This window comes from Diadema antillarum, unplaced genomic scaffold, assembly GCF_040938485.1.
Source record: "Diadema antillarum isolate AM-2024a unplaced genomic scaffold, OU_Dant_1.0 seq00000681_RagTag, whole genome shotgun sequence".
In the NCBI taxonomy this organism is placed as follows: domain Eukaryota; kingdom Metazoa; phylum Echinodermata; class Echinoidea; order Diadematoida; family Diadematidae; genus Diadema; species Diadema antillarum.
In genome coordinates this window covers 240,001-259,507 of record NW_027271586.1, presented here as the reverse complement: position 1 = coordinate 259,507, position 19,507 = coordinate 240,001, and the positions used below count along the sequence as shown (strand labels likewise).

General features: G+C 41.3%; 1 protein-coding gene across 1 annotated transcript; it reads right to left on the bottom strand.

The window, feature by feature from the left end:
* Positions 1 to 1,125: 1,125 nt before the first annotated feature.
* Positions 1,126 to 9,399, bottom strand: LOC139737086 (methyltransferase-like protein 27). The gene is made up of 6 exons (XM_071647762.1): positions 9,310 to 9,399; positions 7,476 to 7,659; positions 6,341 to 6,463; positions 4,980 to 5,118; positions 3,476 to 3,568; positions 1,126 to 1,313 (listed from the first exon to the last, which is right to left on the bottom strand). Exons 2-6 carry the CDS (start codon positions 7,581 to 7,583, stop codon positions 1,126 to 1,128), a joined length of 651 nt encoding a protein of 216 aa, XP_071503863.1. The 5' UTR covers positions 7,584 to 7,659; positions 9,310 to 9,399.
* Between the last annotated feature and the right edge of the window lie 10,108 nt (positions 9,400 to 19,507).

Genomic DNA, 19,507 nt, shown 5'->3' with positions numbered 1-19,507 from the left:
TTTATTTCCATTTCCAATCAATATACATAGGTCATACAAACGTCAAATGATAACATATCTTGTAACATATAATACAATCTTGTTTCATACAGGACTTGGTGGAAATGAAAATTGAGGGGCTGCTAAAAAGCGAACTTGTATTACATGTATAGTGCAGTCCCCTCACTTAATCATATCATAAGCAATGCTTTATAAATGACAGGTATGCAGGATTGGAGATGATACTCTTTATCATTTCAGAACTCTATTTCAGGATCATGCTGTTTTTTTACAATATAGGAAACGTGACTTCAGTAGAGTAACTCTCTGTCCTTTGAACATATAACGATTTGCATCCATGCGATAAGGATGCGGATTCGTTTAAGATTTCAATACATGTATATCAGTTTAAGATGCACATGAGCAAGAATAAAATGTGATAGAATATCTGATAACACTTTGGGTAAGTCATGTAACAATTAGAGTCCAAGAATTTATGATATAGCTCTATAGTGTTGGTGACCCGCTGATTATTATATGGGGTATGGGGAATGTTAGGTGACAATCGTACCGTGCGTGGTTTGTCAATTCGTAAAATACATTGACACAAATTACATTTATTGGGTGAATATTTCACGGGTCCCTGGGAATAGACACTGGGTCATGACATTCTCCTGTCGTAAAAAGAAGTCAAGTGCGCCTCGTGTAACAATACACATTTCGTTTAGAGAGGTTAGTGACACTAATGGCGTTCGCTCCCACGGACAGTGCAATAAAAGGTAAACATGAAAGAACTGTTGTGTGAATTATTCAGTATTAGCAAAGGAAGAGAAGTAAGGAAGTATTCCCAAGTACCCAGTCCTCGGTGACATGAAGCGATATTTCACTTCATTTCACCTCATTCCACTTCATTTCACCTCATTACATTTCATTTCATTTATTTCTACATTCGAATAAAGTAGCACTGACTAATTGTACAAGAATATGAAATGTCATGAAGCAAATGAGGCGACAAGAGCCAACACATTTAAAACACCAACTCTTACAAATGGAATCTGAAAAAAGGTCTATAAATCATATTTCAAGTGCAATAAGGGCAGCATTTATGTTTGAACCTATATAGCTATGTCTACCAACACAGCGCGGCTATTTCTTCCGGGCAGTAATGACCAATCCCGGTACTTGATTCTCCTCGTAATACAGGTATTTCTTGTCTGCTAGTCGCTCCCATACGCCCTCTTCGACGAAATTGGCGTAGCCAGCCGGCAAGTCGAGTCCAACCTGAATAGTTGGGTCGTAATTACGCTCGCGGGTAGCAACAACAAAGTAGCCGCCTGCATAAAAAGCAAACAAACAATCGAAGCAAACAAATATTGAAATAGAAATGTTGCTATGACGACTGGCATGCCTCCGCCATAATGCATAATTCTCCTAATAGGACTAGTCTGTGGACAATGTGTGATGACAGTTTCACATAATTGGCAAATATGAAAATGATATGTTTGTCACAAATATGTTGAACGTTCACATTCCTTGACCTAGTGCAGGTTTACCCGGATGAATGGCAGAGCATGTTTTGAGGATTTGAGGACTTTCACTTGACTTAACCCTCTTATAAGTTTATGCATTGAGTAATTTTCAAGGTTTAACGAAAAGGTGCAGTTCTGTATTGAATGGTAAATTGTTACCATTTTCACCTGGCCTTTGACCCTTGACTTTGACCCTATGAGAGAATCACTGTCGGGCAGAACATGCATAAACATGTACTAAGTTTCAAGATAACTTGAGCCACTTCCGAGATATGGAGGAAGGAGTAAATTTCAGCAATTCCACTTGATCTTTGACCTTTGACCGAGGACCTTTTTGGCAAACAACCCCAAACAAATAAAAAACAAACTTCCCAGAGAATCTGTTGGATAATACATGTATACACCAAGTAAAAAAAAATCCTGCATATATTGCATAAATATGAGGGCAATAGTTAGATTTTGAAGAGTTGACCTTGAACTTTGACCCCTGACCTTTGATCCCATGAACCCAGAATTCCCTAGATAATCACTGCCAGTCAGTACATGCATTACTATGTTCCATGAAGGTACCTTGAATTATTTCCAAGATATGGAGAAAAAAATAAAATCTTCACAGTTTTTAACTTGACCTTTTGACCTTGACCTCATGATCCAAAACCCTCACCAAAGACACAATTTGGTAATACATGTATACACTAAGTTTCAAGAAAATATCTTCAGGCATTGCATAGATATGGGGGAAAGAGTGACATTTTGAGCATTTGACTATGAGCGTTTGACCTTTGACCTTGAGCATGTGCACTCAAAAGTTGACAGGCACAGCTTCACCCACTTATACACATACATGCCAAGTTCCATTAGGATACCTCAAAATGGGTGTTGTTGTTGTTTTTTTTTAAAGTACGCTGTCCACAAAATTGATTTCGGTTGGACGGAAGGACCGGCAACCCGAAAACATAATGCCTCCGGCACCACTTCGTAGCGGGGGCATAACAAAACGAAAGACTTACAACAACAAAGTACTTACAACAAGGTTCTCTTTTTTTTTTTCCAAACGGCGGCTACATTAAAGCCAAGTAAAATGCTTGTTGAAGTGGTGGATCCATGGGATGCGCACCGGGCGCCCCTTATTTTTTGTTAAAACAAAGTAAATAATAAGACAAATGCGGGCGCATGCACCCTCCCCCCTTTTTTTTAACGGAATTCTTGGATCCGCCCCTGTGTTGTACATAATGATACCAGCATGATGATGTTGATAATTCGGTATAGCCCCGTAAGATCTCAACTCCATGCTACAGTATTAGTCAAGAGGAGCAATGAAATTCTTAATAAAAGTATGTACTGAGTGTATACATGTATCTGTCTTATGTACCAAAATCTAATTTTACTTAGTCGGTCGCAATTGAGGTAACTCAGTAACTCATCATGCGCTGCCATTGACTTTGCATTGCCATGGCACCGGACAGGGATCACCTCTTGCGTTATGGAAGTAGACAGGCGCATTAAGGCCTATACCAATTGTTTTTTCACTAATCTCTGTGCTTTTTAACAACTTCATGTTATTTCCTGCGCTGGACAGGCATTTCTTGCGTCCGTAACGCGTCAACATTATTCAAAGAAAAGAGCGCAAATATAAGTACTGTGTAATTATCTGCAACCTAAATCCAATTTCCTTTGTATTTCTCTCCTCTGAACATGGAGAGCTCAGATAATATAGATGACAAATATCAGAACGTGGATTGCATCGTAACATCAAATTATTTACCTGGCTATCCATGGTTATTTCAAAATCATCATGCTATGATTCACTGTGTTCTTGACGTGCAAGTTAAAGAGGGAAAATTTACCTTGTTTATTTTGTTTACTTTATCAATTTTTATTCTACCATTGATGGAGAATGCATCTAAAGTGCAGTAGAGGAAGAAAACTTCGCAAGCTCAGCAGAACGTCGGAAGAGGAAGCTATACCTGGCTTCAGAACACGGTTCACCTCGGGGAACGCTTCTTGAGTTGCTCCGTTGAGACCAAAAACTCCAACCGACACCACTGCGTCGAAAAAGCCTGGGTGACAGTTAAAAGGTTATCAAGTGAACGTACGAGAAATTTATTTCATCTAAAAACATAGCTGCTTTGACAGAGGTCAAATAGGTTAACAGGAACGCAGAAAATGCAAACAGTACATATACAGATATGTAGATACAAAATTAAGAGATGATGTTGTAATGTAACTCGTAAAGTTGTATGCACAGTATCGTTAATAATTTGGTTGCTAATAATGTGCATCACAATTTCAATTATGCTAAAATTAGTTCAGAGGCACAGCTTCGTGAATATTCTACCATCCACATGTAATGGTGCATAATCTTGTGTTCCGTTCATGACAATCTCAGGTGAGAAGCTGTGGTCGTTTCGAAACGCATCTAAAGCTGTGTTCAGACTGTAATATAGCTGTATGTGTGTAGCTACATAAAAATGAGTCTTCACTCGACCATAGTTGGGAGGATAACTGGTATGTTTATGGCAAGTCTTGGTGGTCGGTACAAATTTGAAGTACATGGAAAATACATTATCGTAATAAAATGTTGCTATGTATGGGTGATGAATGTGTGAGGCTGGGTGTTTGACAGATGATAGGTTTGGGGTATGAGTTGGGCCATTAATGGTCAGACGGTTGAAGGTTGGTCTGGACATTACACAGACGAGGGCAGATTTGGTCGGAGTAACTTCGGAGGAAGGGTCGGAGGAAGCTTGGTCGGAGTATCCTCGGAGGAAAGGTCGGAGTAGTGCCCGTCTGAACAAGGTCGTGGTAACTTCCTCCGGTGGGAGGAACTTACCACGACCTCTTCCTCCAACCAAGATACTTCTGAGTTTTCTCGGGAGTACCTCGCTACCTCGACTACCCGTGCGGGCAAGCCCTCGGAGTATCTATGAACTTACATACCTTACGACCTAGGGAAACCTTCCGGGGTCAGATCGCAATGTTGGCATTTTGCGAGTATACGTGCGCGTGTAGTGTAATTCTAACCTAGCCGATCGCGACGGAGAAGCTATGGAATATCATAGCGCTCAGAAATTCTCATTAACAAGTATGGAGAAGACAAATGCCACTGAAAAAAAAAACAACAACAATCGTATGGTCGACTTGCGCGACGCTACCACTTCCGGAAGTTATACACCGACCCTCCAACGGTGATCCTTGCAAAGGCAGTGGTAAATTGGTCGGAGTTTCTTCCCACGATCGTCTTGTGGACACAGGGTCTTGATAAGATAACAAATTTGAATTTTAATTGCTGCGCCATAAAAATTTTACTCCGAATAGAAATGTCTGAACATAGCTACTATTGCTGACGCGTGTTCGAGTTTACACGTTTGAAACAAAACTCAGGCAATAAGGAAAACATTGTTCGACGTAGAAACGCAGCTCTCTTCAGTCATTGTCAGTATACCAGCTTCGATCAAAATAAATTTTTACCGTCGTCATAGCAGATTTTCGTGGCAGGTTCGATATCAAGAACCCGTGCCTCCTTGTAGACTTGTTTCTCTGTGGACCTCTCAACAAAGGCTTCAGTCGGGTCGACGCCATACACATTGGAGTAACCCTTCGCCTTCAGCTGTCGACAGTGATGTTAACATTTGCCGATTTAAAGAACGAACATCATTAAAAAACAACAAACATTACAAAAAGTCCAAATGCTGGCGATTTATTCATATGTGTATATAATATGAAAAGTTTGTTCGCAAAAACCGATAAGTCCATATTTGCCAAATGGAGATATTTGCGATTAAAGGTCAAGAAAAATAAGGAGAATAATAAGAAAATTGTTGCTTCTTTTTTTACCATAACTTCAAAAATGTACCTTTATATGCAGTGACCAATATATCATTTAAAAGGTATTATTTTGTACTTTATGACAGAGACCGTTCTTCAAAATCGTCAAAAATGGACTTATCGGTTTTTGCGAACAAAGTCTTCATATACATATATGAACATGTATATCTGTATTTATATACACTCAGCAAAAGAAAGATAGTGAACACTTTTTCAAGTTTATCTATCTCACAGACTATCTTGGTAAATAGAGTGTTTTATCTACCATGTTAAAGGTAATTTGATTAGCTATGAACATAGTAGGTCTATGAAAGTGTTAACTTTACGCATGAGTGAACACATTCGTTTTTCTCTTCCAAGGCACAAAAATAAAATTTGCAAAATGGACAAGTGGTTATTTAATCATATTTGCTCTTCCATATAATAATGAGAACAAAAGACAAATTCAACACAATAGAAATGCAAATTAATTTGCAAAAATCAACCTATGATCTGAATAATGTCTCTGTAATTGTCAAAAGATAAAGAAAGGCAAAAAATAATGGAGGAAAATGAAGAATCTTCTGTCAAATCCGCAGTCAAAAGACATAAGAGAAAAATTATGGTAACAAAGAGAGTTAAATTTGAAACATTATTCCAAATTAAGAAAACATGAAATAATAAATGGTTCTTGAATTTGTCTTGCGCATTCTTACATTCCTTGATCAAAAGGTAAAATGAAGAAATTCTGCCGATTTTATCACCTTTACGGCTTACGAATGTGTTCACTTATGCGTCAAATTTCCCTTTGTATAAACCTACCTGGTTGGTAGCCAATTAAATAAACTATCAATATGGCATATGCCACATAAATTCTTATGAAAATCTTCTTTGAAAAATATTGATTGGAAAAAATGTTTACTTTCTTTGACATCTCATAGAGTGGTTTCTGATTATCTTGCAAAACGTTAAAAGCTAAATCCTCACCTCAACCAGAACTGTACACACCCTTTTTAATTTCTCACCAATTCTCCTGCAAGCCCGGTGCCGCACCCGAAATCGAGAATTCTCGCACTGATGTCAGGAACTAGCGACGTCACTTTGACAACACCCTCTGTGGGCGTGTTGTAGCCAAGCGCTGCCATGTCCTTTGACGGATTTAGTCAATGAGAAAGACCAGAGGGGGCAGAAAAAATGTGTAAAAATGACAAGGCATCAAAATAACAAAGGCGTTACAGGTGTCTTTGGGAGTTAAAGGAGTTACGCAATGGAAAAGCATGTTGTCCTGTGTTGATTCATGACACCCTCATGCAGGATTACTTACTGAGGCCAAAATGAATATGCATTAATGTGGTGCTATATGTTATATCATTTTTTTCTGCCATTTTTCTACTTGGATACCCTAACATAAATATCTTTCAAACGGAAGTTCTATCGGTGACATCATCTGTCAGTTATTGCTTAACTACTCGTGTGATTGATTAACAAAAGAAACTGAAATGCACCTTTTCCTCTACAAAGCGTATATCCATGTTTCCCTGTTACTTTATACCAATAAACTGAAAATGTTTCACACGAAATAAAGAATGTTGCTTAAAGTGTAAGGGCACTAGTAGCGCATTCAAAATTCAAAGATCGAAAAAAAAAGAATCTTCAACGAGGGAACACGTCTTCAAACTTCCTATAACAACCGACCTACATCCTTGGAAAAGATGCATGTCTGTCACACTTCGCATCCCCTCCCCCTGCCACGATATAATCATGTAGGCAATGGTAGGCCTATCAGGAACCAGGAAGGCGAGTCTCACCCTCCCCCCCCCCCCCCCTGCAGAAACGCAGGGAAGCTGAAAATGTCTACATTATATCTGCAGCAAGTGTTATACTAGTCTATTCATTATCGTCACTTCCATATTCTTATCATTATCATCATTATTACTACAGTGCATTCCCGTTATAACGGGCATGGTTATAACGAAATTCCGGTTCAACGAAGTAAAAAGTCAGGTCGGAACACTAACCACTCTATGTAATTTCATTGAATATCTGTTTGGTTATAATTTCGATATAACGAAAGAAAACTTTCGGTCCAGAGGACTACATGTATCAACTTTATATCTTTTCTTTTACCACCTACTCTTCCAACACCTACCATCATCATACCTTGTCGTATGAGTCAGCGCCCCATTCTGTGTATGCTTCCTTTGTTCCTTTCTGAAATACCGGCTCCATGTTCTTCCAGGCTTGGGTCTTCTCTTCGTCCGTCGCCATCTTCTTCGCAGGGGGGATTTTACACAGATGCAGTAAATAACTTTTCCGTCATTCGAAGAACTGCAAATTTCAATGACTGAATTAAGAAACACATCAGGCAAGAGGTGCTTTGAAAAGAAACTTCCTCAGACAATACAAGTGTGTTCTTTTTCAGATATCGGGTACTTAAATGACGTATAGACACTTCTGAGAAAGCATGATGGTTTGCCAGAATAGCCAGACATAGCAGGGGCTACCGAATCCCCCCCCCCCCCCTCTCGTTCATGTTACATTGACAGTAGAACCTAAAAAGTTTCCCGGCCCCAGGAGAGTATTAACTGCATTCCAGGTACTCATAGGGCATGTATAGGAAATCTCTACTGTTTAGCGTTTTCAGTAAACATATCGTTACTATAATAATCAGTGGGGAAAATATTCACATGAGAGCAATTTCGTTAACGAACAATTTCAATATATTTCTGTCGTTGGTTTCTGACATTGAAAGGTAATATCAAGGTTTATACCGCTGCTATTATCAAATTTCCTTGTACAATGTATAATGAGAATCTAAATGCATGTACCATCAACAAAATTTACGGGGAAAAAAACAAGAACATACAAATACATAGTTACTCATTTTGGTATACCCTGGACTGTAATGAGATTTGGTGAAGTTTTATGTACCAGCTGGCCGAATGGTATTAGATGTCATTGACCAATTTGCCTACCTTGTAAAGTTTTGTTGGTATGCGTGAGGCTTTTTTTTTCTTTTCTGAGCTTTGTTTCTGTTAGCAACATATTATCAAGATGTAAATTTCTTTTTCTTTGTTTGATTGCCTACACCCCTAGAAAACTTAACACCGTGTGTAGGCATGGTAGGCCCTAGTATCTAACTTTCTTCTTGTTTTGTGCTAAACGTCTAATTGGAAAGGTAAGATTAAATGTGATAAATGGATGTTGACTGTATGTATGTGATGTTCGTTTCACTGATCCTTCTTGATATTACAGAACATGACAGACATTATTTCATAACTACAGAGGTAACATCAATACTTTTTTTTTCTTCAAACAAAGTATTGACAATCATTCGTTTCACAGATATCTCTTCACATAGGGCCTAGTTCCAAAAAGAGGCAATCTTATGTTGTAAAAAAAATTCAATAGGGCAATCGTATGCAGGCTTACTGTTGCGTACTTTAGACTTGGACACTAAATACTTAATTTCATCATGCCGAGACTGTGATCACGCAGGCATGCTAATGACCTTTGAACATGCTGCAGAGTCAACCAGTTTTATACGCTTCACGCATGAAGACAGACTGAGCTCGACGGTGAAGTGAAAACATAACGTTCCTGAAATTGTTCTCGCCGATTATCCAGTTATACGGACGAACTGAATCGATTACAGCAATGCCATAGTTATCCACGGCATAATAAATGTAGGCCTGCAATAGTTTGTAAATTTCGTAATCACATCTGACCACACATCAGAGTACACATACACGTTTCTATGCAGGTGGTACTAAGGAACGTGCATTTTTCACAAACATCCACCCGCACTCAATTCGCGAAGAGCTTGAACGGCTTGCTCATTGCCAGGGCAGCAGAAACACTCAGAAACGGCTTCTATAAATGGCGGTTCATGGATCCATATCACGCATATGTTTGCCCTAGGTCACTGGATGAGGTGCACGGTTGTGTCTATCATTGTAAATTCTCACGCTAGTACACGTATACACTTACTTACCTTCCCTAGTACACAAGAAGACGAAATACAAGTAAATGAATATTGCTCTGATTTTGTTACACGCGTGGTGCTAGTACAGGACACGTTGTGTTATGTACACTGTATTTCACGTCCCTCCCACTGAGGTACACGAAGATCGGAGCGTGAATTAGCCTTCTTCAAAGGCCCTTGGCTGTTATTGTATTTGGTGTCTACATTGACATTCGTGAGGAAAAGCCGAAGGTTTGATCATCCTCCGATCACATACATCTCTACTCTATGCTGCCAACCTGTCGCAGGTGCGCTTTCAATTACGTTTCACACCTATCGGATAGAGAGAGTTATTTGAAATAAACAGAGACACACAAAATTGAATAAAATATTTGACTATGATATTTGCAAGGGGAGGGGTCTTGTTCAAATCAGGAAGGTGGAAGAGACGGGCAGGGCTACGTTTTAAAAAGTGAGGGGGCCTAGTAAAATTGTTGGAGCCACTTCCGGGTTTAATCATGGCGGTGAGTTAGCTCAGACGTATAGCGCATCTGCCTCAGTCGGTTTGCACTTCTGCATCACGATCCGAAGGACCCGGGTTCGAATCCCGAGTCCCATTGAGGAATGTTTTGTTTATTCGTACCGTCCCCTCTAGTAAGTGTCAACACACACTGTCAAAAACAAAAATACTGACAAAAAAAAAGAGGTCCCGTGTATGAGAGAGTCAAAACTCATGCGCGTAAAAGATCAAATTTTATTAATCCTATTCATCGCAAAGAGTAGGCCGTGTTTAACCAGGGTGAAGTGGTTCCCCCTAGCATCCTACTGGACCCCATAAATATAGAAGAGGATCGCAGCTGAATATGAGCTATTCCAGCCATCTTGTCAGATGGAAATGAAACAAAGAAAAAAAATCAGTTAACAAACAACAACAACAACAACAAGAAAAAAATCTTAGCAGGCAATGCCACTTCCGGGGACACCCCCCCCCCCCCCCCCACCCCAGTTGCGTCGCCGGCCCGGGATAGCGTAGACTTAAATTGTCGCAATCAGAGGATTCGAATTCTGTCAAGTGCAAATCTTCTGGGCAAGATGTTTTTACCCACAATTATTACTGGGCACTCTGTCCCTCTCAACCCAGGTGTAGATAGCTGGCAACGCTGTAGGGTAGTAATGATGGCCTGCAGGGCACTCTGGTAGAGCAAAGTTAACATCGAATTTATAGGCTACCCTGGATGTAAGACCATTATTATTAACTAGCAGCACCCGTGGAAATCCACGGGTCTGAGGGGTTTTATTTTTTTTTCTCATAATACGATTTTGCACATTTTTATTGAAGAAATAAAAAGAAAAGTCTTCTCATTCTTTCGTTAATTGTGCTGTCTTCTCAATGACCACCCTTCCCAGAAATTTTATAATGCATTTTTGTAGTATATGCCCGGCGATACGGTCCATTGGTAGGGATCATTCCCGCCACTACTTGCTTTTATTATAGAACTTGAGTTTCGAGGGGTTATTTGCACCCGTTGAAGTCCAACAGTTGTCTTGTTGCCCCTCACCCATCCCCCCCACGCACACACACATTTCCACCTCCGCAGGGCAAAAAACAAAAACATTCAGGGAAAAATTACCAAAAACGCAAATGAGATTCCCCGAAAGTTCTGCCCACAGGTTGTTCCCGTCGAAACGGGAAGATATTAACACTATGACTTTGATTACCCCCTGCTCTTGCATCCACGCGGGCACCCGCGGGAATCCACGGCTGGTCTCAAGGCCTCGGTTTGTTTTGTGTTTTTTTTATGTTTCTTATCCCCACGTTATGAGAGAAAAATAAGATATTTTCGTCTTCATAATTTTGCTCCCTCCTTTTTGTTTTTAATCAGCAAAACTTGGCTTGATATATCATATAGAACTACATCTGCTTCAGACTGTACATTATCATAATCAATATTAGGCCTACAATTATTGCTCCTATTACAGTTACTATTATATTATTATTATCATTATCATTATTATTATTATTATTATTATTATTATTATTATTATTATTATTATTATTGTTATTATTTGGGGAGGGGGAGATCATAGTCATCAGGTCTAATAGCCACCCGTGGGAGTAGGGTCTCACGACCTCGTATTTTTTTTCTTTAATATTTTTCCCATGTTATGGAAGAAAGAAGAATATATACATCACTGCATTCGTCTTCATTTGCTCCCTCTTTTTTTTTGTCACCAAAACTTGGTTTGATAGACCATAGAACCACACATTCTATTTCCACTTGCAATTTTAAAAATAGGCGGTCGGCAAAGCGAGGTTTTCCTCTACGTCCGCTCATCTTATGAATATGTATGATTACAGCAGCTCTGCAGTAAACGAATGGACACAGCTGCGAGTGTAATCTGATAAGGAAGGGTACGATCGGCAAATATATTTAGCCGCGTCCTAAACAGTCTGCGTACAATGACATCGGACTTGAGAGCAAACGGCGAGCAAACTAAATGACGTACCTGAGCTGCATATAGTATTCTGCAGTTGTGCAAAATACAATTACATAACAACGTTCGTTGTTTTCATTTGGGGACGCCAATAATGGTGAACTGTACGTAAATGCCCTTGTAGTCCATATCATCACGCACACACAGATTCGTGTAACCATCGTCAATACATTCAGTACACGTAACAGGCGGAGGCAAAGGTACATCACAGAACTATACACACAGTGTAGAGTGTGTAGAGTTCTGCGAGGTACATTGTGTGTGTGCGTGCGCGTCCGCCGGAAGATGTCAGCGATTTCGCTGCACCATCATCTTTAGTATCTCCCAGTGTCTCTGCAAGCTAAAAGATGGAAGATCGAGAAAGCAGGAGGCCAGCGCAGGTACCGTGAATATTGAAACGCTCGGCTCTTTCGTCACGCACAAAAATGCATTATGCATATTGCTAATTAATTTTTCTTTTTCGTCCTCGACGTCGACACGGAGGCGGAGAGGGGACGAAACCCGCGCCATTCGATGTAGGATACTCTCCTGCGGCCGACGGCACCGGTCGCAGCTGCCCGGAGCCCACGGCTCGGGAGGAGATAGACAAACCAGCAACGCCGAAATAAAACAGGAAATACATAAGGCCGCGACAACAACAACAACTTCGAGTATTATAGTATAGGACTAGCAGCACCCGTGGAAATCCACGGGTCTGAGGGGTTTTTTTTTTTCTCATAATACAATTTTGCACAATTTTATTGAAGAAATAAAAAGAAAAGTCTTCTCATTCTTTCGTTAATTGTGCTGTCTTCTAAATGACCACCCTTCCCAGAAATTTTATAATACATTTTTGTAGTATATGCCAGGCGATCCGGTCCATTGGTAGGGATCATTCCCGCCACTACTTGCTTTTATTATAGAACTTGAGTTTCGAGGGGTTATTTGCACCCGTTGAAGTCCAACAGTTGTCTTGTTGCCCCTCACCCCTCCCCCCCCCCCCCCCCCACGCACACACACACATTTCCACCTCCGCAGGGCAAAAAACAAAAACATTCAGGGAAAAATTACCAAAAACGCAAATGAGATTCCCCGAAAGTTCTGCCCACAGGTTGTTCCCGTCGAAACGGGAAGATATTAACACTATGACTTTGATTACCCCCTGCTCTTGCATCCACGCGGGCACCCGCGGGAATCCACGGCTGGTCTCAAGGCCTCGGTTTGTTTTGTGTTTTTTTTTTCATGTTTCTATCCCCACGTTATGAGAGAAAAATAAGATATTTTCGTCTTCATAATTTTGCTCCCTCCTTTTTGTTTTTAATCACCAAAACTTGGCTTGATATATCATATTAATATAGAACTACATCTGCTTCAGATTGTACATTATCATAATTAATATTAGGCCTACAATTATTGCTCCAATTATTGTTATTATTATATCATTATTATCATTATCCTTATCATTATTATTATTATTATTATTATCATCATTGTTATTATTTGGGGAGGGGGAGATCATAGTCATCAGATTTAATAGTCATCAGGTTTAATAAGGCACCCGTGGGAGTAGGTTCTCACGACCTCGTATTTTTTTTCTTTAATATTTTTCCCATGTTATGGAAGAAAGAAGAATATATACATCACTGCATTCGTCTTCATTTGCTCCCTCTTTTTTGTCACCAAAACTTGGTTTGATAGACCATAGAACCACACGTTCTATTTCCACTTGCAATTTTAAAAATAGGCGGTCGGCAAAGCGAGGTTTTCCTCTACGTCCGCTCATCTTATGAATATGTATGATTACAGCAGCTCCGGCAGTAAACGAATGGACACAGCTGCGCGTGTAATCTGATATGTAAGGGTACGATCGGCAAATATATCCTGTTCCGTACGGGAACCTGGTGGCCTGTGTATTAAGCCTATGGGGATTTCAAAATTCAGTATCAAACGGGATATTTAGCCGCGTCCTAAACAGTCTGCGTACAGTGACACCGGACTTGAGAGCAAACGGCGAGCAAACTAAAATTATGACGTACCTGACGTTCGTTGTTTTCATTTGGGGACGCCAATAATGGCGAACTGTACGTAAATGCCCTTGTAGTCCATATCACGCACACACAGATTCGTGTAACCATCGTCAATACATTCAGGCGGAGGCAAAGGTACATCACAGAACTATATACACACAGTGTAGAGTGTGTATAGAGTTCTGCGAGGTACATTGTGTGTGTGCGTGCGCGTCCGCCGGAAGATGTCAGAGATTTCGCTGCACCATCATCTTTATTATCCCCCAGTGTCTCTGCAAGCTAAAAGATGGAAGATCGAGAAAGCAGGAGGCCAGCGCAGGTTCGTGAATATTGAAACGCTCGGCTCTTATTTCGTCACGCACAAAAATGCATTATGCATGTGGCTAATTAATTTTTCTTTTTCGTTCTCGACGTCGACACGGAGACGGAGAGGGGACGAAACCTGCGCCATTCGATGTAGGATACTCTCCTGCGGCCGATGGCACCGGTCGCAACTGCCCGGAGCCGACGGCTCGGGAGGAGATAGAGAAACCAGCAACGCCGAAATAAAACAGGAAATACATAAGGCCGCGGCAACAACAACAACTTCGAGCATTATAGTATAGGACTAGCAGCACCCGTGGAAATCCACGGGTCTGAGAGGTTTTAATTTTTTTCTCATAATACGATTTTGCACATTTTTATTGAAGAAATAAAAAGAAAATTCTTCTCATTCTTTCGTTAATTGTGCTGTCTTCTAAATGACCACCCTTCCCAGAAATTTAATAATACATTTTTGTAGTATGTGCCCGGCGATCCGGTCCATTGGTAGGGATCATTCCCGCCACTACTTGCTTTTATTATAGAACTTGAGTTTCGAGGGGTTATTTGCACCCGTTGAAGTCCAACAGTTGTCTTGTTGCCCCTCACCCCTCCCCCCGCTCTCACGCACACACACATTTCCACCTCCACAGGGCAAAAAATAATAACATTCAGTGAAAATTACCAAAAATGCAAATGAGATTCCCCGAAAGTTCTGCCCACAGATTGTTCCCGTCGAAACGGGAAGATATTAACACTATGACTTTGATTACGGCCTGCTCTTGCATCCACGCAGGCACCCGCGGGAATCCACGGCTGGTCTCAAGGCCTCGGTTTTTTTTTTCATATTTATTTTCCCCACGTTATGAGAGAAAAATAAAATATTTTCGTCTTCACTTGCTCCCTCCTTTTTGTTTTTAATCACCAAAACTTGGCTTGATATATCATAGAACCATCATCTGCTTCAGACTGTACATTATCATAATTAATATTAGGCCTACAATTATTGCTCTTATTATTATCATTATTGTTATCATTATTATTATTATTACTCCTATTATTGCTATTATTATTATTATTATCATCATCATTACTATTATCATTATCATTATCATTGGTATTATCATTGTTATCATTTGGGGAGGGGGAGATCATACTCATAGTCATCAGGTTTAATAGGCACCCGTGGGAATAGGGTCTCACGACCTCGTATTTTTTTCTTTAATATTTTTTCCCATGTTATGGAAGAAAGAAGAATATATATTCGTCTTCATTTGCTCCCTCTTTTTTTTTTTTTTTTTTGTCACCAAAACTTGGTTTGATAGATCATAGAACCACACATTCTATTTCCACTTGTAATTTTAAAAAATAGGCGGTCGGCAAAGCGAGGTTTTCCTCTACGTCCGCTCATCTTATGAATATACATACAGCAGCTCTGCAGTAAATGAATGGGCACAGCTGCGCGTGTAATCTGATATGGAAAGGTACGATCGGCAAATTATATTTAACCGTCCTAAACAGTCTACGTACAATGACATCGGACTTGAGAGCAAACGGCGAGCGGTAAAACTAAATGACGTACCTGAGCTGCATAGTATTCTGCAGTTGTGCAAAATACAATTAAATAACAACGTTCGTTGTTTTCAGTTTTTCATTTGGGGACGCCATGGCGAACTGTACGTAAATGCCCTTGTAGTCCATATCACGCGCACGCAGATATAGTGCTTCGTGTAACCATCGTCAATACATGATACACGTAACAGGGCACTGGCGGAGGCAAAGGTACATCACAGAACTATACACACAGTGTAGAGTGAGTAGAGTTCTGTACATTGTGTATGTGCGTGCGCGTCCGCCGGAAGATGTCATGGATTTCGCTGCACCCTCATCTTTAGTTTCCCCCAGCAGTGTCTCTGCAACGATCGAGAAAGCAGGAGGCCAGCGCAGGATCGGTGAATATTGAAACGCTCGGCTCTTTCGTCACGCACAAAAATGCATTATGCATTAAGCTAATTAACTTTTCTTTTTCGTCCTCGACGTCGACACGGAGGCGGAGAGGGGACGAAACCCGCGCCATTCGATGCAGGATACTCTCCTGCGGCCGACGGCACCGGTCGCAGCTGCCCGGAGCCGACGGCTCGGGAGGAGATAGATAAACCAGCAACGCCGGAATAAAACAGGAAATACATAAGGCCGCGACAACAACAACAACTTCGAGTATTATAGTATAGGATCATTATGATTAGAGGGCGACATTCAAGAAGACAATGGCTTTACCACACAAAAAATTCACGTTTTTTTCTGATTCATACAATGTATGTGATGGTTTGCGCGGTGAAACCAAGGTTTATATTTAAGGACCATGTGTCTATAGGCAAACAGTTTATAGCGAGATGTTTGTGAGGGAATGTGCTTGCATAATATAAAACGATATTAAATTGAATTATCCTAAACGCCCAAATAAATCATAAACTGCCGAGTTCAAGAAAAATGTGTCACAGATGCTGCAGCTCTGAGTATCACGCAGGCGCCGCGGATTTTTTTGGGGTGTTTTGTGTGTGTGTGTGTGTTTGTGTGTGTGTGTGTGTGTGTGTGTGTGTGTGTGTGTGTGTATGTGTGTGTGTGTGTGTGTGTGTGTGTGTGTGTGTGTGTGTGTGTGTGTGTGGAGGGGTGGGGGGAGCAGAACCCCGGGGATGTCAAGGTCAATGGTTACCCCCTTCTCCAACCTCCTCTTAGAAGAATCAAAGGATGGTGCCATTATAGATATAATGAGTATATAAATGAAATTTTTCATATATGTATTCTTTTCCTTATTTTATTTTTTGACTAGCCGAAAATAAAAAGGGGAGGGGGGAGGGGGGACTGCAGCACAGTCCCCAGCCCCATAACCATCCCCTCCAGTTCAGCGGCCCCTGGCTACGTAATATTGATGTTGAAATAAGTGAACCTCATATTTGATGTTGCAGTAGCCTATAGCCTACCAACAAAGACGGTTTAGACTGTACTTCATTGGGAACTATTTACTTGCATTTTCTACTTGCAGGAGAAGGGTGCTTTCGTTTTGTTGTTATCAACGTGACTGGACAATAGATACGAGCATACTTAGTGTGGACGTATGTGAGTGTGTGTGTGTGTGTGTGTGTGTGTGTGTGTGTGTGTGTGTGTGTGTGTATGTGTGTGTGTATGTGTGTGTGCGTGGTAAAAAAAAGGTGGTCAATTTGTGCATGGAAACTACCCTGGGTCCCAGGGTATAACTGGTAGTTTACAGGCACAAAACCCCTTTTAGGTGTAAAGGAGTCCGCGCCAAGACTACTACGTACATGCACTAACTGGCACTGCCCCCCTGACTGGTAGGAGACGCTACAATACAGGTCCTATGGGACAGTGTAATCTAGGTACACCCATAGGACATTCATTCAGGCCAAGTTTGGTCCATGAGCTCCACGGGGTAAATTACACCCGCCTAATTCAAGGGCCTTTTTTTTTGGGGGGGGGGGGGTTGTGGGGGCGGGGAGGGGGAGGGGGTCCTCCGGCGGGTGTGATTTACCCCATGGAGCCCAGGTGTATATAGATAGCTGGCAACGCTGTAGGGTAGTAATGATGGCCTGCAGCCTGCAGGGCACCCTGAGCTCTGGTAGAGCAAAAGTTAACATTTGATAAGTCACCCTGGATTTAAGAACATAATTACTAATAATTATCAGTAGAGGGCGACGGCTTTTACCACTCAATGATTTCATGTAATTTTCATTTCATCCAAAATGTAAAGCATTCAAATGTAAAGCCCCTTTCCCCATAAAATGATAATAATAACAATATTGTGATTGTTTGCGCGGTGAAACCATGGTTTATCTTTAAGGACCTATGTGTCTATACGCAAACAGTTTATAGCGAGATGTTTGTGAGGGAATGTGCTTGCATAATATAAAACGATATTAAATTGAATTATCCTAAACGCTCAAATAAATCATAAACTGCCGAGTTCAAGAAAAATGTGTCACAGATGCTGCAGCTCTGAGTATCACGCAAGGCGCCGCGGAAAGTTTTTTAGTGTGTGTGTGTGTGGGGGGGGGGGGGGATGGGCAGAACCGGGGATGTCTAGAGCATTGGTTACTTCCTTCTCCACCCTCCTCTTAGAAGAAGCAAAGGATGGTGCCTTTACAGGTATATTATGGGTATATGAATAATATCTTTTTCATATATGTATTTTTTTCCTTATTTTCTTTTTTGACTAGCCGAAAATAAAAAGGGGAGGGGGAGGGGGGGGGGGGGCTGCAGCACAGTCCCCAGCCCCATAACCACCCTCCTCCACTTCAGCGGCCCCTGGCTACGTAATATTGATGTTGAAATATTCAAGTGAACCTCATATTTGATGTTGCAGCAGCCTATAGCCTACCAACAAAGACGGTATAGACTGTACTTCATTGGGAACTACTGCATTTACTTGCATTTTCTACTTGCAGCACTTCAACGTGACTGGACAATAGATACGAGCATACTTAGTGTGAACGTATGTGAGTGTGTGTGTGTGTGTGTGTGTGTGTGCGTGTGCGTGTATGTGTGTATGCGTGTGTGTATGTGTGTATGTGTGTGTGTGTGTATGTCTGTGTTCGTGGTAAAAAAAGTGGTAAATTTGGGCATGGAAACTACCCTGGGTCCCAGGGTATAACTGGTAGTTTACAGGCACAAAACCCCTTTAAGGCGTAAAGGAGTCGGCGCCAAGACTACTACACGTACATGCACTAACTGGCACTGTCCCCCTGACTGGTAGGAGACGCTACAATACAGGTCCTATGGGACAGTGTAATCTTGGTACACCCATAGGACATTCATTCAGGCCAAGTTTGGTCCATGAGCTCCATGGGGTAAATTACACCCGCCGAATTCAAGGGCCTTTTTGGGGGGTGGGGGTGGGGAGGGGGTCCTCCGGCGGGTGTAATTTACCCCATGGAGCCCATAGACCAAACTTGGCCTAAATGAATGTCCTATGGGTGTACACAATCAAAACATAAAAAAGTGACAAAAAATCTGGTCGGGAAAGTGATTGCCAGACGGCTTGTTTGCAGGCACAAATGTTGTTTTTGGTCAAGGAGTCTGCGCCAAGACTACACTGTCCCATAGGCCCTGTACTGTAGCGTCCTCAGGGACCAGACTGACGCGCATTTTGTTAATGACGAGGGTGGCCCCAGTGTTTTTGGGCAAGATGATTTTACCCACAATTATTACTAGGCACCCTGTCCCTCTCAACCCAGGTGTAGATAGCTGGCAACGCTGTAGGGTAGTAATGATGGCCTGCAGCCTGCAGGGCACCCTGAGCTCTGGTAGAGCAAAAGTTAACATTTGATAAGCCACCCTGGATTTAAGAACATAATTACTAATGATTATCAGTAGAGGGCGACGGCTTTTACCACTCAAGAATTTCACGTAAT